The sequence below is a fragment of the Pristis pectinata genome, chromosome 2, assembly GCF_009764475.1.
Source record: "Pristis pectinata isolate sPriPec2 chromosome 2, sPriPec2.1.pri, whole genome shotgun sequence".
In the NCBI taxonomy this organism is placed as follows: domain Eukaryota; kingdom Metazoa; phylum Chordata; class Chondrichthyes; order Rhinopristiformes; family Pristidae; genus Pristis; species Pristis pectinata.
In genome coordinates, this window is record NC_067406.1 from 112,396,606 (window position 1) to 112,418,701 (window position 22,096).

The 22,096-nt window shown below is 39.5% G+C and overlaps 1 protein-coding gene across 2 annotated transcripts in view; it reads left to right on the forward strand.

The window, feature by feature from the left end:
* The window catches only part of arhgap10 (Rho GTPase activating protein 10), a 153,379-nt gene that overhangs the window by 123,321 nt on the left and 7,962 nt on the right, over positions 1-22,096 (forward strand). Inside the window, exons 19-21 of one of the 2 annotated variants that reach the window (XM_052036414.1) lie at positions 1,644-1,791; positions 9,731-9,899; positions 17,184-17,309. In XM_052036414.1, coding sequence (XP_051892374.1) covers positions 1,644-1,791; positions 9,731-9,899; positions 17,184-17,211 — 345 coding nt within the window. In that variant the 3' untranslated portion in view covers positions 17,212-17,309. Of the gene's footprint in view, positions 1-1,643; positions 1,792-9,730; positions 9,900-17,183; positions 17,310-22,096 lie in introns of those variants that run through there. The other variant, XM_052036404.1, reaches the window with a different exon arrangement.

Consider the following 22,096-nt stretch of genomic DNA (forward strand, 5'->3'; position numbering starts at 1 on the left):
TTATTTTGAAGGGTGAGGAAAATCACATCTCAATGTAACTGTGGTTCCATTTGTGTTTTTGTGCATTTTGCAAAGATCTATCTGTGTATCTAACTGGATATATTTCACAAACTCTGTCCCATTTGGAGAATGACTATAAAATCATGGACAATTTACTTCAAGTTATGTTTTTTTATTTTCAAATTTGAATGTTTTAAAGGTAGTTTTAGAATTGAACTAAACAAGTTTAGGTAAATATTATAAATTTCTTACTGAGTTTTGAGTCCATACTCGTGGGTATGTGTACTACACAAGTGTAAGAGTACAAATGGAAAAAAATCTCAACTTTTTTTTAGCTATATGCCATTTTCAGATATAGGTGCCTTAATGATTAAGAAAATTAAAAAAAACACTAAGCTGTTGGTTGTGCATAATGGTCAAATGGTAAATGTGATCTGCCACAAATTAACACAGCTATTTTGGCATAAAACTGTTTTCAGTCAGATTGATGTAGTTTCATCTTTTTATCAGTAGGTGTCTCCCTCAAATAAAATTAAATATCGGGGAGTTGACTTCGATTTTTAACTACATGGAATGGACTGCTTGCTGTTTGATATTAGAATAATGATGGTACTGCTCTATCTCCATGTGAGACATTTTATGAAAATGCATTGTAGTTAATCATTCCGTTAGCTTCTTTGAACACATGTTGGTTTAAGCATTTTAAGTGGATCAGTCCTCTCGGCAGATTGATCCCCATAGCATACGTGATTGAATACCAGTAGCTTGATCTTAGTAATTTACAATGAATTGTCTTTGTGTTTAAGTGCTGTCTTACAATATGTAAAATTCTTGTCCATTATGTGAAATAAATGGCATTAATTTCCTTTTTGTCCACTCTGGCTCTTCAGGGTTTAAATTAATAACAATATCAGAAATCCAAACATGTACACTGTGTGCTTCCAGTTAATGAAGAATGCACATAATCAGCTCAGTAACTTTAGGATAATTAGTCCCTCATATGGTTTATATCCTTTATACATTTACATGATATTGTCTTGTACAGAGGATTGAGGTCACAAGAAACATGACCAGTTGATCATAGCAAAGTTTAATTTATTGCTGTTCTTTTTTTTTAAGAAGTTTGTGAACATTTATTAACTATGTTAAATAATTGTGGTGCTTGACTTGAATTATTAACTTTTATTAAAATGGGATTAAGAAGTCTTTTAAACTATACTAAGTAACAAAACTGACTGTATATAGATGTATAGTTCAAGTTAGAATATCATTCAGATAGGTAAACAGGAGGGCTACTTAAGTGCAGTAAATTTTTTGAAGATGTATCAAAGTTCAGCTTTTGAATCTATTTTCACTCCAGGAATTTATAAGCAAAATCACTTTGCTTGGTGAACTAACAGTATTGTGTGTAGATGCTGAAATTTACAAGATCATTTTTTAGGATTTCTTTATTTCGACATGTAGAGTTGTAGTTTTTCTTTTACGGCTCCAGATCATTTGAAGTTTGATTTATTCAAAAATATGAGTGTAATATTGAGTTGTACATTACTTTTGGTTTAATTTTATTTTTATGATCCTTATTATGGTTGGATGCTGATTTTACAGAGCACTTTTCAGCAAAATCTGCACCTTGTTAATTGCAGATATTCGGGACAGTTCCAGATGCCAGTGTGGGTCAGTCAGACACCTCTTTAGCGCCATCCTCAAATATACTGACCAGAAGGCCAACACATGGTCCACGCCATTCAAGGCCCATAGCTGTATATAATTTTTCTGTGGACCTAGAAAAAGGTAGGAATCAATTCACCTTTTTATATAAAAAAAAACTTAAACTGATCTATTATGATTTGAAAATTTAATTTATTTTGTAATTCTCTCCTGTCTTTCAATCTAGTCGTACTTCTTCAAAAAAACGTTTTTTAAAAACTTTACTTATACAGCACGGTAACAGGCCCTTCTGGCCCAACAAGCCCACGCCACCCAATTACACGCATGTTAACCTACTAACCCCTACGTCTTTGGAATGTGGGAGGAAACCCATGCACTCAGTGGAAACCCATACAGTCCCAGGAAGAACGTACAAACTTACAGCGGCTGGAATTGAACCCCGATCACTGGCACTATAATAGCGTTATGCTACTGTGCCGCCCTTTTCTCTTTTTCTTCTCGTTTTCTCCTCCAGAAAACTGCATTGAGGGCAATTCTTAATCTTCCATCTATGGCACTCAGCTACTGGGAAGTGGAGCTGAAAGTGCAGATAGTGCCCTCATTGTGACTGGATAATAACCGACATTTCCTTCTGTGAAGACTGCCCAGTCTGAAAATGTCCTGTTTATTGCCTATGCGTGATGAGTTTTAGCAGTTTAATGTTGTTTATGAATGGGGACGTGACTTAGGACTGCTGTGATTCATTACTTAACAGCTATGCAGTCCTTGAAAAAGAGTATTTTCAGAGCATCAGCCTGGATTGGTTTGAGACTCGCTCTCGATGACTTGGGTTATTGGATACTGTCCCAAGACACACATGCATTGCTTCCTTGAACAATAACTCTGGCAGGGAGATTTGCTAGTGTTACTTAGGAGGTTTAAACTTGGCTGGTGGTGGGGGGTGAGTCTCAAAGCAGTAGTGTGGCAGCAAAACGGAGGTGAGAGATTCTGCAGATGTTGGAATCTGGAGCAACATGCATAAAGTGCTGGAGGAATTCAGCAGGTCACGGAGCATCTATGGAGGGAAATAAACAGTCAACGTTTTGGGGTGAGTCCCTTCATCAGGACTGGCAGATGGGATAGTTGAGGCAAGTACAAGTGGTAAAGCAAGCAAGTTCAGTAGACAGTACAGGCAAAGGCTGGATGTGGAGCAAGGAGGTCTGACAGAATAAATTGCATTTATTTTAATTCAGGAAGCCTGACGAGTAAGGCAGAGGAATTCGGGGTTGGATTGGTACGTGGGCCTGGATATTATAACTAAAACGGAAACATGGTTGAGGGAGGGGCAGGTGTGGTAGCTCAGTGTTCTGGGGTACGTGTGCTACAGGCATGAGGTGGAGGTACGGGGGGGGGGGGGTGGGGTTGCATTTTTGATTAGGTAGAACATCATGGCTGTGCCTAGTGAGGATATTCTTGGAGCCTTGTCCAGTGCGCCTGTATGAGTGGAACTTCAAATAAAAAGGGAATGATCACTTTGCTGGGATTGTATTATAGGTCCTCAATAGTCCATGGGAAATATCTGAATAAATATATAGGGAGATAGCTGGAAGAATAATAGGGTTGTAATAGTACATAACTTCAACTTCTGTCATATTGACTGGGATTGCCATAATGCAAAGGACTTGGATGGGGTGGTATTTGTTAAATGTGTCCAGGAAGTTTTTCTCTTACAATATGTAGGTGGCACTACTGGAGAGGGGTAGCACTGGATCTCCAAGTGGGAAGTGAGACAAGCCAAGTGATTGAAGTGTCAGTGAGGGAGCACTTTGGGACCAGTGACCATAATTCTATTAGTTTTAAAATAGTAGTGGAAAAAGATAGGACTGGTCCACAAGTGAAAGCCCTAGATGGGGCAAGGCAAATTTTTAAGGCATTTGACAGGGATTTGCAAAGGTTGACTGGCAGAGGCTGTTTGCAGGTAAAGAGATGACTGGCAAGTGGGAGGCTTTTAAATGTGAGATACGGAGAGTTCAGGGAGGGCTTGAGGTATATGGATAGGCTGGGATACTTTTTGCCCTGGAGCACAGGAGGCTGAAGGGTGACCTTTATAAAATCATGAGGGGCATGGATAAGGTGGATGGTCACAGTCTTTTTCCCAGGGTAGGGGAGTCTAAACCTAGAGAGCATAGACTTAAAAGAGATCAGACGGGAAAGATTTAAAAGGGATCAGAGGGAAGAAATTTAAAAAAGATCTGGGGGGGCAAGCTTTTCCACACAGAGTGGTGGTTATATGGAACAAGCTGCCAGAGGAAGTGGTAGAGGTGGGTACAATTACAACATTTAAAAGACAAGTACATGAATATGAAAGGTATAAAGGGATGTGGGTCAAATATGGGGAAGTGGCACAATCTCAAGTAGACAACTTGATTGGCATGGGTGAGTTGGGCTGAAAGACCCATTTTTGTGCTGTATAACTATGACTCAAGGTTCTGCTGGTTTAGATATAGAGTTTCAACTTGTTTTGGTACTTTGGGGAGCTAATTTGAAAATTTCACTTACATTTTCATACTGTATATCGAACTTGATAAAACCTGTCATCATGCGAACTTTGAGGCTTAAATTTGGCTGTTTTTTTTAAGGAGTTGGAGCAGATATGTAGATAAACTAAAACTATCATCTTTTAATTATGTTGACTTCAATGGAACTGAATTTCAGAAGCAGAGTAAAACGTGTTGCTGTAGCAATAAAACATGTTTAACAATGAGTTTTGGGAGGCAGTTATAGAGATGAATTTATTGACAATTGAGCTTTGAGCAACATATGCAGCTATAAAAAGAAATGGGATGTAAGTGCATCTCTTGCTTTTAAATGGGATTATCCAGCTTCTGTAACAATCTGAAAACACAGACAATATCTGTAATATCTGTTAATCATCTATAAAATATAATTCAAAATAAGTCTGATTAAAGGACTTGAAATGCTGTTTAACTTTTTGGCAACTGATAACTGAATTTTTTTAAGCAAAATTCTTTCTGGTATTAGAAAGCTAGTAAGTGTTAGAATTATTCGTCTTTGGCTTGAGTTTGTTTTAAGCAAGGTGTTAGAATATGCAAGGGAACATGAATACAGTGTAGAGAAGCATACGATTAATTACAGAAATATAGACCATGCAAATGGGGGCCATATCAGATTATCAACAAGGAGAACCTGCCACTACAAATAAGTGATTCCTACATCACAGTATTCAAGATGTTGGTTTAACCATAGAACCATACAGCACAAAACAGGCCCTTCGGCCCACCATGTTGTGCCGTCCATCAGACCACTCTCACACTACCTAACCCCTTCCTCCCGCATATCCCTCTATCTCACATTCCTATCCAATAAGCTCTTGAACCTGTTCAATGTATCTGCCTCCACCACCAGCCCAGGCAGTGCATTCCATGCACCAACCATTCTCTGGGTGAAAAACCTCCCTCTGACATCTCCCCTGAACCTCCCACCCATAACCTTAAAGCCATGACCTCTTGTCTTGAGCATCGGTGCCCTGGGAAGGAGGCGCTGACTGTCTACTCTATCTATTCCTCTCAATATTTTATATACCTCTATCATGTCTCCTCTCATCCTCCTCCTTTCCAGTGAATAAAGCCCTAGCACCTTAAGCCTCTCCTCATATTCAATACTCTCCAATCCAGGCAGCATCCTGGTAAATCTCCTCTGCACCCTCTCCAATGCCTCCACATCCTTCCTATAATGAGGCGACCAGAACTGAACACAGTACTCTTAAGTGTGGCCTTACTAGAGTTTTGTAAAGCTGCATCATCACCTCGCGGCTCTTAAACTCAATCCCGCGACTTATGAAAGCCAACATCCCATTGGCCTTCTTAACTGCTCTTTCCACCTGTGAGGCAACTTTCAATGAACTGTGAATATGAACCCCCAGATCCTTCTGCTCCTCCACACTGCCAAGTACCTTGCCATTCACCCAGTACTCTGCCCTGGAGTTTGTCCTTCCAAAGTGTACCACCTCACACTTCTCCGGATTGAACTCCATCTGCCACTTGTCAGCCCAGCTCTGCATCCTATCAATATCCCTCTGTAAGCTCTGACAGCCCTCCACACTATCCACAACACCGCCTATCTTAGTGTCATCTGCAAACTTACTAACCCAGCCCTCCACCCCCTCATCTAAGTCATCTATAAATATCACAAAAAGTAGAGGCCCCAGAACCAATCCCTGCGGGACACCACTAGTCACTGCCTTCCAATCCGAGGGCACTCCTTCCACTACAACCCTCTGCTTTCTACATGCAAGCCAATTCCTAATCCACGCAGCTGTAACGATGTATGCTACATTGCAATTGTTTCCCAAAGCCCAGAGGAATCTGTTGGGAAAAATACAGAAGTAGACAAAGATTGATTACGAAATACTTGGGAGAAAGAGGAGTTGATGTCTCTTAATCAAGTTGCTTCTTTCTTAATTCAGTGTGGCAGAAGTCATTATGAAAGGTTCCGCTAGTAAGGCAAAAAGATGTTACAACCTTTGAACTGTCACACTATTCCTAAAAGATTTTACATCCTGAATTCACTTTGGAGCTATTTTGATATTTATTTGAACTCTACTCAGAGAAATAAAATTAAATTATCTCATATCCTTGATGTCTCGAATTACTCCTTAGTCACTGATAATTTAGAGCTCTTAGCAGGTGTGTTTATTGTCCATTAGTCTGCTCAGAGGTGGTAGTGGTCCATCTTCAACCACCACAGTCCATGCAAAATTTTTGTAGCCAATGGAATTGGGTAATGGATTATTTCAGAGGTCAGTTTAAAAGTCAACAGTACTGTTGTTGAAATAGTCACATAGATTAGCCTCAATAAGAATTTCTTTCACTTAAGGACAATAGTGAGTAATTTGATTTTAGTAGAAGTCATGGGTGCCTCAATGGAGTCCAGCTTTCTAGTTCCAGATTTGTTTTAAACTGAATTCAAATCATAAATTTGAGGGTGAAATTGGAACTCGTGTTCTCTGGATTATTTGTCGAGGCCTGTGGATACTAGTCTATTTTGTAACTATCGCAGTCCTTTCCTGATTTGTGGGTAAGAAAGTACCGCAGGCAATTTGTATACAAGTTCTCCATGGACAGCAATGAGCTAAATCTGTTTAGGTTGAGCTGGCTCACGTGTGGGAACCTTTCTCATTTATCAGCAGGAAGGTGGAGCCTCAGTATAATGATTCATGCAAAAGATTAAACCTCCTTGCCGTGGCACAATCCCTCTGTCCTCAGTGAGCCAGTAGACCTAGGTAACAAGAAGAGTAAAAGGTGGGATCTTTTGGGATTGAGGCTTCAACCTGAAGATCCCTGAACAGATCTGTAGGTTACTCTAAATACAATATTTGGTAAAATACTTTATATTCCCTTAAAACCTATTAATGATGTGAAGCAGCCATTAAGCAAGGGATGTCTTTTGGAACTCCACAAAAATAATAATTTTTGTTTATATTCCAGTTTTGAGATGACCCCACTGGTCTAAACTGAACAATTTAAAGAGATTATGCTTATTTATCAAATTCCAGACTTTCACCCAAGCCTACAACAAATGTACTTGTGAGATTGACTTCATGTGTCCCTAAAACTAAAGTGTTTTTCAGTGCTGTTCAAAATACATTCTAAGACTCTTAATGGGAACAGCCTAGTCAGGAACAAAGTGTTCCTTTTTAGAATCTCATTTCTATTAACTAAATGTTCTCCAGGGAATGAATGGTGAAGTAATTGTTCTCGTTGGATTCATTAGCATGGTGCCCATTAATTGATCATGTGTCAATCAGCCCTGTGCACAGAATAAATCTTGTGATGCTTCTGATGCCTTGAGTAGTTAAGGCTTTAAGTAGCCTTAATCTTTATCCTATGATGAATTTTCTGTTAGAGATACACTAGAGATAAAAAGCAAAATATCACTAATGGTGGAAATCGGAAAGAAAAATCAAAATGTTGAAAACAAAAAGACATCATTTATTAAAAATTCATGGAAATTTACAACACAAAAGGAAACTGTTCATCCCATTGTATCTGTGCTGATCGAAAAAGGGTGCTATCCATCATATAATCCCACCTTCTAGCTCTAGGTCCACAGCTCTGTAGGTCATACTTTTTGAATGTGGCGAAGATTTCTGCCTCTACCACTCTTTCAGGAAGTGAGTTCCAGACTCTACCACTTCCTGACCCGCTACCCTGTGTATCTGTGGGTGTACTCATCAATAGTAATGACTGCAAAACTCTTGGATAGTTGTTATTAACTGATCTGGTTCACCGCCCTCTTTCAGAAGAGGAAATCAGCCATCTTAACCCAGTCTGATCTAATCCCCTTCTCTATTCAGCCTAAAGGTCCTATAGCCAGGAATATTAAGCTGCCACACTTGCCCCTCTTTAACCCATACTTCAGTAATAGCTAAAGTATACTCCCATGTGTTTAACATAGAACAGTACAGCACAGGAACAGGCCCTTCAGCTCATGTCTGCACTGAACACGATGCTGAATTAAACTACATCTCTTCTGCCAGTACATGATCCATATCCCTCCTTTCCCTGCATATTCATCTGTCTGACAGCCTCTTGAACGCCACTATTGTATCTGCTTCCACCACTACTCCTAGCAGCCCATTCCAGGCACCTACCACTCTCTGTGTGACAAAAAAACTTGCACTGCACATCTCTTTCAAACTTTCCCCCTCTAGCCTTAAATGCATGTCCTCTAATACTTGACACTTCTACCCTGGGAAAAAGATTCCAACCATCTACCCTATCTATACCTCTCATAATTTTATAAACTTCTATCAGATCTCCCCTCAGCCTCCAACGCTCCAGAGAAAATAACCCATGTTTTAACTTTTAGCTTTTGTGACCTTAAACCTTGTATTTAAGGTGTATACCATTAGGAACAGCCGGGCTCCTTTAATATCTTTTTTTCTAATCTTATTTGCTCAGCCTCACAAACACTTTCATTAATTATCCATCTTCTATTTCCTGTTCAGCTTTTTTTCCCCCTCTTCTGAATAACTGCTCAATTTCCCATTTCCCTGCCAAGCCAATTTAACCCTCTTTAATTTCACGCAAACCAGCCCATGAGGATGTTGGTTTCTGCCCTATTAAGATGCAATCCATCTGGCCTCTATGTCCCAATGTCCCAAAGAATCTAAAACCTTCTCCCCTGTCCATAGAAAAGAGGGTGGGATTGTGAGTCGTGAGGAGGATGTAGAGAAGGTTTAAGCGTATACAGTCAAGCTTAATGAATGGGTATGAACATGGCAACTGGAATGTAATGTGGAAAGATGTGAAGTTATCCACTTTGCCACAGAAAACAGTATTTTAAATGGTGAGAGAATGGATAATGTTGAAGTTCAGAGTAGTGTCCTTGTACACAACTCATTGGAAGCAACATGCATGTGCAGCAAGCAATTAGGAAGGCAAATTGTATGCTGGCCTTTATTACAAAAGAATTTGAGTGTAGGTGTAAAAATGTCCTGACAATTATTATGGGCCATGGTGTGACTGCTGTTGGAATGTTGTGTACGGTTTTGGCCACCTTGTGTTTTTTTTCCAACTGTATATACTTGCCAGTAAGCACAGTTACCTAATCTCTCCTCTTGTGGTAGTAGATCAGTGCCAGTACATCATTGAGAAAAATGTCACAAAATTCTTTAAGGGCTCAACAGTTTCGAATCTGGGAGGACAGTCTGCCTGGGTGAGGAATTGAGAACCAGGGATCACAGAATAAGAGAGAGCTTTTAGACTGGGGTGAGGAGAGGTTTCTTCACAAAGAGGATGGTGAATCTTTTGAATTCTCTTCCCCAGAGGGCTGTAGAGGCTCAGTCAATGAGTTCATTCAAAACAGAGACTGATTTATTTCCTTAATATCCTGAAATCTATGGAAATGGTGATAGTGCAGGAAAATGGTGCTGAGGTAGAAGATGGACCATGATCTTGATGAATGGTAGAGCAGGCTCAAAGGGTTTGATTGCCTGCTCCTGTTCCTTGCATTTTTTTTGTGAGACTCATTGTTGCTTGCTTAAATTCATTTTCCTTAGGTGAAAATCCCAGTAGTGCAGCAGATGACACTCCAAGTGGAAGCATGGAATCTATTTCTTCCCATTCCTCAGTAACTACAACATCCTCCAACTCCAACAGTCCCCCAGAGCAAGCCAGAAATCATGTTCATGCAAGCAGTGTCCATTCCACAGATGGCACATCTTCCCTGTAAGTTGGATTTTAAATTTATCAATTGAAAGCTTTATAAAATTAATCTATTTTCATAATTGAAATGGAAATCATGTGGTATGAATATTATCTGCCACTCATTGCTTTATGTCTCAATGTTGTTCAGCCAATGAATTTGTACAATGTGTGATCATCAACAAACATCACCACTTCTGAAATTTAAAACAGAAAATGCAGGAACTACTCAGCAGATCAAGGAACATCTGTGATGAGAGAAAGAGTTAGCTTTTCAGCATGATGATCTTTCATCAGAACTGGCAGTTAGAGATGAAACAAATTTAAGATGCAAGGAAGGCAGAGGGTGAGTGGGAAAGAGAGTACAAAAGAAAAGGGCCATGATAGGCCAAAGGCTGTATTTGTACTTGGGAATTAAACGAGTTATATTGCTCTTTACTGATGTATTGTGACACAAGCATCATGTGTTCAGTTGCTATTGCTAGTCTGTGATAAAATGCACACTATTGTTTTGAAGCATTTGATGTATTCTGGAATCTTGTAGTTAATGCCTGCCAGTATTCTCAAATAGTCCACAGTCCATCCACAAAAGTGTTACAATTGGTGATGAAAATAGTATGCATTACTGAAGCGCTGGGGATGGTCATTATTTAAAATCAATTTTGCACAAGTATCAGGCAAGTGCTCAATGGCACTTGACAGAGCTCTGAAAAGACCAGAATTAAGAGGAAGAATCAGCCTGACCTTCGAAGTTCCTTGATGCAATGTGGGTTGTTGTATTTGCATGGACACCAGTAAGCTATGTGCAGGCAGCAGCAAGGGTCCTTAGACTGAAAGGAAAGCATGGCAGACGGTGTTAGTAGCTGGATGGGAAATATTGCCTGTAGAATAGTAAACAAACAGGAGATCTGAATATTGCAATACCATTAGGCGAGAAAGCTGGACAGAAATGGTGGCTCAAACACTGACAGGCATCATCAGCTAGGGGTGGGCAATAAGATAGTGAATTATTCACTAATTATATGTAAAGGATGGAAATGTTTTTCATGACCAGCTGTGTTCTTGAGATGAAAGACTGTGTTCAGAATGTGCAGACAATGATGCTGCAGTGAGAGAGCAAAACTGATAGAAATTGCCCGAGGCTTACTGCACACTCACTAAACTAATAGCTCTGCAAAAAAACTAAAGAGAGCCTGTTTACAGTGGTAGTACTGAAGCTGGAACAGTACTTCAACCTGCAGCTGTTTCAGGTGTTGGTTATCTTTGAATTTGGAAACTGCAATCAGAAGACAAGAGAAACAATAAGTGATTACATAGTTGTGTTAAAAGCCCTATCAGCGCACCGTAATTTGGAGCATTTTTAGATGGCTTGTATATGGTTTGAATGATGGAAGGTTCCAACCTAAGCTGTTAGGTACAAAGAGCCTTGATCAGACTTGCAAGATTCCAGGAAGGTTATGTTAGATTGGAAAACAGTAAATGCAACTCCTTGTATCAAAAATGGAGAGAGACAGAAATCAGGAAATATAAGCCAGTTAGTTTAACATCTGTCATTTGGAAAATGCTATAAACTTCACTTTACACATTACCTTCAAGTTTCCTAAATGCCCTGCTATAGCATCTTTAATAATAAAGTGAACATAAGTGTTATGTAAGGGAAATCGTATATGACAAATTTACTGGAATTTTTTTTTTTGCAGAATTAACGTGCTGTGGATAAAAGGGAACAGGTGAATGTACTATATTTAGATTTCCAGGAGGTATTCGAAAAGTTGACACATCAGTGGTAATTGTGGAAAATTGTAGAAAGCTCATAGTGTAGGAAGTAACGTTTTGAAGTGGATAGCAGATTGGCTAGCTTGAATCTGAGAGTAGGCATAAGTAAAACAAAAAAAAACCTGTAGGTGCTGGAAATCTAAAAATAAAAACACAAGATGGTGGAGATACTCAGCAGCTCAGGTATTATTTTTGGAAAGAGAGATAAACCCTCAAGTCAAAGATCCTACATTAGAAGGCATAATGTCTTTTTCTGTTTGGCAGTACGTAACAAGAGTTGTGCTGCAGGCATCAATGCTGGGCCCTCAACTACTTCCAACTGATGTTTTGATATTTTGTTATGACCTGGAAGGTGACAATTTGGCTCATCTTGTCCATTCCTTTCTCCCACTATTCTCTCTCACATGCCAATCAATTCCACCCTGTGCATCTGACCATCCACCAACATTCAAGAGAATTTACATTAACCAGCACATCTTTGGGATATGGGAGGAAATGGGAACAACGGGGGGGGGGGGTGCGGGAATGACAAAATGTCAGCAAGAACATGGAGACTCTCACAGACGGTACCAGAGGTTAGGATCAAGCCCTGGGTCACTGGAGCTATAAGGCAGTAGCACTATCTACTGTGCCTGATAAATGTCTTGGATGAAAGCACCAAAGTTATGATAGCTAAATTTGCTGGCAATGTAAAGGTAGTTAAGGAAGTAAGTTTTGAAACTTCAATGGAGATAGCAATTAAAAAAGCCAAAAAATGTTACTCCTCATCAGCTGTCAATGTAACTGTAACCTACACTCAAAAGTTTTAGTCCAGAAATGAAGGGAGGACCGTGTGATTCTATGTAGCATGTATGTGCTTTACAGCTGTCAAGGAAAACATTTCACATACTTGTTCCTTTGAGGACATCAAATGTGATGCATGCTAGAAGGAACGACAGCAGTGTGCAAATCTAAACACAGGACGACAGATTGGAGCACTGTTTCCCATGGAATATCAGCATAGAAGGGGAAATGCTGCAGTATGAAACCATAGAGAGGAAATCAGTGCAATATCAGAATCAATGCAGCCTAGGTAGACTATATGCTGTGCAGCATCTATACTGCAATTGATCATGGTGTGAAGCAACAAGATTTTGAAGTTGTGGTGATGCTTTATTGACAAATTGCTATAATAATGACACCACAGCAGGTTGTTCTATTAGGACTAGAGATACTTATAACAAGATGTTCAGTCTTCTACCCTTGGTAGAAAGCACAGTAGGTCTCAAAAGTTATTCAAACAGAATTCTGAATGCACTGGAGCAAATACAGTGTACCACATGTTAAGATGGCCAGGATCTTGAACTACCAATATGGTAGCTGGCTATACTTTGAAACCAATGCTGATGGGTGAGGAATGGCTAAAACTGAAACTTAATTGGAAGCTGCATTCAGTGTTCACACAAATGTTCAGAAATCACTCTTTTGTGGAAGTGATGACAATCTTCAATGATGCCTGCACAAGAATCACTGTTTACAAGATAGATTTGCATATCAAGCTGGAACACCAAACATCACAGTAGTGAAAACCATGGCCAGTGCTTTTTTTTTTTGCCTTTTAGAAATCTAAGTAGAAGAGCTTGCCAGAGAGAAATGAAGCCTTGGAGAAAATAATTTGCAGCAAGTGGGAACTCTGTTTCTCAGGTTGTCAGTAGTGACTTGCTTTTCATTCACTGTGACATGATGGGAACATCAAACCTTGTGTGCAATGCTTTGAGTAATGGAGTCAGCACAGTCATTATCCATGCAATGACCAGGCGAAACTAAGTGTTTGCTTTTTGTACTCTCAACATAAACAAGTGAAGCTATAGGCAAATTGCGAAGGAAACATTGACAATTGTCTTGATTTTGCAGAAACTTCATTTTGGAAAGATCTTTCGCCTTAGTTATGAATCGCAAGCTGTTATCAGGTTCATCCCTTGCCCCTTGCAGGGTTAACAGATGGGCAGTTTTGCTGAAGCATTTTCCAGATTACCTCATGAAATTATTAATGTAGGGAGTGATAGCACAGTTTTCGCACTGCAAATCGCAAAGGAAGAATTTCAGATTACAGCCACAGAGATTATGCAACCAGATGTACACTTGAAACTAGTTTTAAAAACATGCTCTGAGAGAACGGATGCAAAGCTGACCTGCCGCCATTCTTGAAGCTTTGAGTTGTCCACAAGTCCAAGTTGTTTGACGTAGGGCCATCAAGTTGATATCTTGTATGTTATCTAACGACTGGTCTTAGATGAGTTGCATTCAGATTGTAAGGGTAGCGATGATAAGATTGTCATTGCAAGGATCTTTGTGTATGGCCCAAATATTGACATGGATTTAGGAGAAGTAGTGTTTACATGTGCAGAATGGCAGCAATGAAGAACAATCCCACTTAAGGCACCACCACAGTTATAGAGTTAGGTGACTCATCCATACCATAGAAATTTTATTAATCTTTGTCAATAAGGACACAACAATTTCCAGTTTTCATGCTCATTCCAAATGGATGGAAGTTGTACATGCTGGTATTTGTATAATGGTGGTAAGTATGACTAAAGGATGTCAAAGGATCTTTCAGACGCATGGAATATGAGAAGAATTGATATCTAACAACAGACCACAATTTATGTCCCATCGATTTTAATGCTTTGATGAAATGGTATCATGCAGTCGTTGATTCCTCCTAACTATCTTGCCTTGAATAGAGCAACAGAGCAAGCTGCACTGATAAAAGCCCTGAAGAAGCAAGTGTTGCAGGGTTTCTCCAGTGTGACAACGTAATAGTTGGCTCATTTCTTGTTAACATATCATATTACACTTTTTGCCATGGGTTTTACTTCAGCAGAGTTGTCAATGTGACATTGAGTTTGAACGTGATCGCATTCCGTATGAATTGAGCTAGAGTGTAGGATACTGTGGATAGACAACAATTGAAACAGAGGTCGATACTGCAAAACAGAAAGAAGCAATTCGGACAAGGTGAGAGGTCCAACATGAGACATAGAAATGTGTGAGAAGAGTACGGGAAATGAAACTGTCGTGGTTTGGAGCCCTGTTGATTATGATGGAGGGGAATGCATGGTAGAAGAAAGATGTATGGAAGGTGACATAAGAATGAAAACACAGTGGAGTCCTTAACTTGGTGAACGCATGGTTAAAGTCACAGTGGGAGTGCATAGGTTTGTAAAAGAGACACAAGACTGCAGGTGCTGTAATCTGGAGCAACTAGCAAACTGCTGGAGGAAATCAGAGGGTCATGCAGCATCGATGGATGCTAAGTGGCACTCATTGTTTCCGGTCGAGACCCTGCATCAGGACTGGGTCTCGATCCGAAGCATTGACTGTCCCTTTGCCTCCACGGATGCTGCCTGACTCACTTAGTTCTTTCAGCAGTTTGTGCTTTCTAAAAGGAACTGGTTGCTGAAATAGAGGTGGAGAAAGTTCCTGTGAAGGTGAAGGCAAGGTGGAAATTAAAATGGTATTGAAATTTTCTAGATCAGGACGAGCAGAAAACAGCATTGATTCATACAGGAAGAAGTGATACGAGAGGGGACCTGAGTAAGACAGAAATAGAGAATGTACCACAGATGCCAAATGGAGATGCATAGCTAGGACCCATTTGGGTTCCAGTAACAATACCTTTTATTTGGGGAAGTGAAGCAAGTCAAAGGAAAAGTTGCTCACTACAAGAAAGGTTCAAACAAGCAGAAGCAGCTTGTGTTGGAGGTCTTATGGCCCTTTGTTCATTGGAGAAGTGAAAGACTTTGAGGCTTTCCAGGTGGAGAAGTTAAACCCATGAAATAAAAATTAAACTATTAGGGCTGAGAAACTGTAAATTGTAAATATGGCAAATAATGTCAGAAGTGTCCTGGATGTAGGTGGGAAGAAATTAGACATTGTGAATAAAAAAGAAATGTCAGGTTAGGAAGAAGTGAGTTCTACAAGACAAGATGGGTCTACATTTTGCACCTACCAATACTGGCATGCTTGTGAATTTAGGGGGGCTGGTTGAGGGGGTTGGGTGTTGTGCTGTGCAGAAGTGGGCTGTGTTAGTTTGGGGAATTGAACTTGGAGAGTGTGAAGATATCCTAGAGGTAATGAGGTCACTGACTGTGTAGCAGTGGCCTGATGTTTAGTGGTGGAGTCATGGTCCAGACAGAGGTATGAGGAAATGTCAGAGAACCGGCATTCAGCCGCTGCAAGGTGCAGGTCAGTTTGTCAAACAACACCACTCTTATCAGTAGGCTTACTAATGGTGTTGCAGTCAGTTCTTTGTGAATGGCATGCTTTAGGTTCAGATAGGTCAGATTGAGCTGGTGGAGTAGAAAAATTAAGAAACCAAAAGTCACTTTACATCTAAATGATTTAGAGAGGGAAAGTGACCAGAAGGAGAGGCACAAGCAGATCTAGAATTTTGAAGATGGTGAAATGACTGCTGGCCTTAGAAGTAGACATCGTGGCAAAGGTGGTGGAAGAGGAGCTCAGTCATGTTGACCTTTTCCCACCTTACAGAAGATGCAGTGAAGATGTACTTCTTGTACCATTGATATGGGACTTCAGTTACATGGACTGGAGAAAGAAACTGGGCTTTTGAGAGCAGAAAAGGTGAAGGAGAAATTTAATGATTCAAAATTGTGAAGTGTTTTGATAGTAACTCAGGACAAGCTGTTTCTAATAGTAAAAGGCTAAATAACTGTCAGAGATGGATTTAAAGTCATTGGCACAAGAATCGAGGGTGATAATTGGAGAATTTTGTTTTCACGGTGAGTTGTTAAAATCTGGAATGGACAGTCAATATGGTAGAAGCAGATTCAACAGTTATATTTAGAAGGGAATTGGATAAATATGTGAAGGGGAAAATATGCAGGGATTTGGGGAAGAGCAGGAGTAGGACTAATGGATTGTTCTTTGAAAGAGCTGGCATAGGAATCATGGCTAGAGCCTTATGTAACCTCTTGTGCAGTTTCAGTCAATCATTCTGTAAGGACATGAAAATGAGTAAAAATTGTGTTCAGGAAAGTTTATTTCGCAGCTTTACTTAGAATTGTCATTTCTTTCCATTTGGAAATATGTATGCAGCTTTTTCATAAGGTATTGACTATACTTTTGGATGTTTCGCTGACAGAATGTGATTTGACATTATTACCGCCTCTTTCCTTAAGATATAAATGATACAAATGTATGTGAACTAAAAGAAGTGCTGTATAATAATTTAAGCTTCTCTTGCAACTATCTTCTGTTGTGATAGTTATCAATGTAGCTATCTGCACTCAGTGTTAATGCCTGAAATTACCTAATCACATTAATGACAAACTTATGAGCCAGAAGTAAACTGGATTTGATACCATAGTCAGTACACTTTTTTGAAATTTAAGATTAATTCTTTAATGGCTAAAATGTTGTGTTTGGTTGTTCTTGTTTAACTAAGTTTAGCTTAAAGTATATTATGTCAAATGCACTGATTTTGTAAAATTTGTCTTTACGTGGCTCTTATTTTTGATGTGTTTCCAGAAAGATACCCAATGATGCCTTTATATGATGAATGTACAGAATTTCTGTAAGATGCCCAGACATGCAGTTATGTAATATTAGTATCATTTGTTAAGAACTGGAGTACTTCTAAATGGAGCACATGAAGCATGGGAAAGCACATAAGCAGTATAGTTTCAGTCATTCAGCTGAATTGATGAGTTTGTGCTCTGTTTTAGTGCTGATCAAAATGTGTAAGTATGTGCTTCATGTTTTTGAACTTAAACCATGTTGGAAAAACTAGGATCTATTACATAACAATATTGTGGAGCATTTGTTAAATTTTGCAGTACAGAATGTTTACAATTAATAATCATTCGTGAATAGAATGCACTGAGAATTCTACATCTTCTGTCAATGGCCAGAATTGGAGGGGTTAGAAATATAATTAGATATGTGTATCAATGCTGTTGCTGCACACGAGGCAGGACTTGGTACAAGGTGACTTTTCAGTTAGAGATGAAGGAAAAGGGGGTTATCCACATTTGACAGCTGTCCCATCTCCCCGTCAAGGTGGATGGAAGATAAAATAAGGCAAGAATGGAAAATTTGACAGGCACTAAGAGTCTGGAAGAGTATAGAAACTGGAGGAGTGAAATTAGAAGGGAAATTAGGAAAGCAAAAAAAAAATTGCATTAGAAATATTAGCAAGTAAAATCAAGAATTTTAAAAGAGCAAGAGGATAACTAAGAAGAGTTGGCCTGTTAGGGACCAAGGAGGTGACCTGTATGTGGAGGCAGAGATGTGGGTAACGTTCTTAATTAATAATTTGTATCTATCTTCACATAAATGGGGGATGATGTGGTCAAGAATAATAGGTGTGAAATATTAGGTGGGATAAAAATAGTAGAGGGGAAGCATTAAAAGGTTAACATCTTTGAAAATAGATACTTCATCCAAGCCTGGTGATTTATTTCCCAGGCTATTAAAAGAAGCAGAGGAAGAGGGTCTGATTACAATTCTGCGGTATTATCAAGCTAAGGAATGGTGCCAGAGAATTGGAAGACTGGTATTGTTGTCCTGTCATTTAGAAAAGGTGGAAGAGAGAAACCAAGTAATAAATAACGCCCTTTAATTTATTGGGAAAAATTATTGGAATCAAATCCAAGGGGCAGTAAAAACTTCAATGTAGAAAGGCACAGGTTAAGGACAGTAAGCTTAAATTTGTTAAGAGAAGATAATGCCTAAAATAATTTAATTTTTTGAAAAGGTAATAAAGAGATGAATGCAATGAATTTGAAGTACCCTTATTGCCCACCTGGATTTCAACAAGGCTTTTGACAAGGTTCCACGTGTCAGGTTTGTCAGAAAAGTAAAAACGTATGGGATCCGTGGGAGAGTAGCAAACTGGATCCAAAATTGGCTCAGTGGTAGGAAGTAAAGGTAATGTTAATGTTTTTATTGACCAGTATGACTGCACAGGTTTCACCCAGATGTTCTGGTTTCCTCCCACATCCCAAACATGCTGGTTATTACATGAATTGGCTACTGTAAATTTCCCATAATGTAGGTGTGTGGTAGGAGAATTGGGGGGGGGGGGGGGTGGGTTATTACTGGGCATTATTAAGAAGACATTTGAGCATTTCCATAGCCAACCTGAGTCTTGCGTGGTGTGTTTCCTGTCTATTACCATGGTGAAAGACATCATAGAACATAGAACAGTGCAGCACAGGAACAGGCCCTTCAGCCCACAATGTTGTGCTGAACTAATCAAAATAGTAGTCAAATGCCCATCTAACCGAATACCTTCTGCCTACACAATGTCCATATCCTTCCATTTCCAGCTTATTCATGTGCCTATCTAAGAGCCCCTTGAACGCCCCTATCGTATTTGCCTCCACCACCATCCCAGGCAGCACATTCCAGGCACCCACCACTCTGGGTTTTAAAACAAAACTTGCCCCACACATCTCCTTTGAACTTGCTCCCCTCACCTTTGAATGCAAGCAGAGGGGCCTTGGAACATTTTGAGAGTGAAGGAGAGGAACAGGGAGTTGTGGTTCATGTTGGAATCAACACAAGTGAATGTGTTGAGGTCTTGGAGTTAGAGGTTCAGGAGCTAGGCAGGAAGTTTAAAAAGGTAGGAACTTAAAGGCAGTAATCTCTGGATTAACCTTAGTCTCATGAGCTAGTAAGTAAAGAAATAGAAAGAACATTCAGATTAATAGCTGACTAAAGATGAAATGCAGAGAGAGAGTTTCAGAATCTTGGGGTATTTGAAATCAGTTTTGAAACAGGTATCCCTGTTCAAGATGAATAGTTTGCATCTTAACAGTACTTGGACCAATCTCCCAGCAAAGCACATGACTAGTGTGTTGGAGGGCTTAAAATAAGTTGGCAGTTATTCATGCATCTTATTCCCCTATTATTATTATTATTATTATTATTATTATTGTTATTATATGCTATTCTGTAGCATATTGTAAATTAATAGAGGAATTAGATGCATGAATAACTGCTTGACAAAATCTTCCATTCTGTCTACATAAGGAAAGATGCTAGAGAATTGGTTAATGGCAAATATCAGGATATGCTGGGCAATTACAGGACAGTCAGTTTAACCTCTGTTGTGGGGAAGCTCATAGAAGTTAGTAAGTTTTGTAATTGTTCAACCAAGAGTTGCTGACTACATGTTGAATGTCTTTTGAAAGAAATTAAACAAACCTGAATTTGTGCCTTGTACTCTTCTGTGGACCCACACCAAACTTTCCCTTGGGTTGATGGGGATCAAACACTTCTCTGCAACTACAACCCCATTAACTATCAGCTTTGGGAAATAAGGCATTAAATTAATTGATGAGAATTCCAGACCCTGTGGTGTATAGTTCATGAGTGTACTATTATAGTCCACATTTAAGATTTGATGTGCAGTAAAATGCTTTACATGACCTAAATAAATAAGGATATAAAATTGGCTTAAAGACAGAAATCCCAGAACAGTGGTAAATCCTTGTTTTTTTACACTGTAGGAAAGTGACTCTAATAATGTTTCCCAAGAGTCAGTGCTGGACCACTGTCTTTTATGATGGGGATGTTTATGAATATATTAATAAATGTGTGTATATATGTATATATATGACTTAGACATGGGTGAGCAGGGTAATGTATCAAAATTTGCTCTTGAGACAAAACTTGGAGATGTGGTAGACAATGAGGAGAATAGCAATAGAATGGGAATGTGAGTGGCAGATGAAATTTAATACATAGAATTGCGAAGAGAATCACTTTGTCAGAAAGTAAAAGGAGAGCCATTCCAGACTAAATTGCACAGTTCTAAAGAGGTAGGGGGACTTGAGTTTATACGTGTACAGATCCTTGGAAGTAGTGTGCACGTTGAGGAGAGTGGTAATGAACAGGTGAAAGTTTGGGGCATAGAGAGAGAAGGCTGGGAAGTTATGTTGAATCTGTATAAAACACTGGGTGGACCAAAACCTGAGTGGTGTCTGATTCTGGCTACCTAACTTTGGGAAGGACGTGAAGGTCTTATAGGAGGTGCAGAAAATATTTACCAGAACAGTTTCAGAGATGTGGGATTTCAGCCACAAGGTTAGACAGGAGAAGCTGTGATTGTTCACCTCGGTGTAAAGAAGATTGAGAAGATTTGATAGAGAGATACAAGGTAAATAGAGAGAAGCTTTTCCCATTAGTGGACAGTTTAAGGACCAGGAGCACAATAGTAACATTTTGGACAAAAAATAGAAGGGGGATGTGAGGAAAATTTTTTTAATCAGAGTGGTTGTGATCTGAAATTCACTGCGTATAGGGGTGGTGGAAACGGTATCAGTTAGTGTCCTCAAAAGGGAATTGAAGAGGCATTTGATAAAGAATAACTTGCATGGCAATGAGGGGAATTGGACTGACTGGGTTGGTCTTTTAGGTGGTTGGGATTTGATCGACTGAATGGCTTCCTATGCCATAAACATTCTATGGTATAAACTCTGTGATTGTTGCAAAGTACCTCAATCTCTCTTGAAACAAAGCATTAAATTAATTGGTGAGAAATCTCAGGCTTGAAAGATCTCTAGATTTGGAAGTGGTACTTGGGCAGAGGTTGGTGTTTTGGTGGTAGAAACTGAATGGGAGGATAGGGTGCAGTAGACTGCGTGTGTGATGTGTTGGGCCTGAGGGAACATTTCAGTTCTTTGAGGGGAAGATGTATATTCGTATTCATTCAAGGGATGTGGGCTTCACAGACTGAGCCAGCATTTAATTGTTGCTCTTGAAGGTGGCAGTGAGCTGTCGCTGTTAAACTGCTTGAGGTACGGGTATAACCACAATGCTGTTAGGGAGAGGGTTCCAGGATTTTGACCCAGCAATGGTGAAGGAACGGCGTTATATTTCCAAGTCAGGATGGTGGTGTGTGACTTGGAGGGCGACATCCAGGTGGTGGTGTTGCCGTGCTTTTGTTGTCCTTGTCCTTCTAGTTGGTAGAGGTCGTGAATTTGGAAGGTGCTGTCTGAGGAGTCTTGGTGAGTTGCTGCAGTGTATTCTGTATCCTGTTATCTAGTTCAAACTGCTGCAAACTATAAATTGTAGCTCTCATTTGGACTCAGTCAAAATGAGTTGAAAATAAACTAAAAGCTTTAACTTAAAATGTAGGCATACAGCTTTGTTGAGAAGTTTTATTGTCCTTCCCCTCAATTGAGGACAAAAGACAAAATTTGTCAACTAGCCACAATCGTAACCTGCCTCCATTTCTGTTGGGAAATTGGGGTAAGGGATGAAATTTGATTCTTTTAGTTTTCACCCAAACTATTTCTGTTGTTGGGGTTTAAAATGAGTTGTTCATGGTTCTTTTATTTAAGTAAAATCAAATTAACTGAATAGACAATGTATTTGGCTCTAAAACTGACTGCCCAACATAATTAGCTGGTTATCAATTACTTTTCAGATTA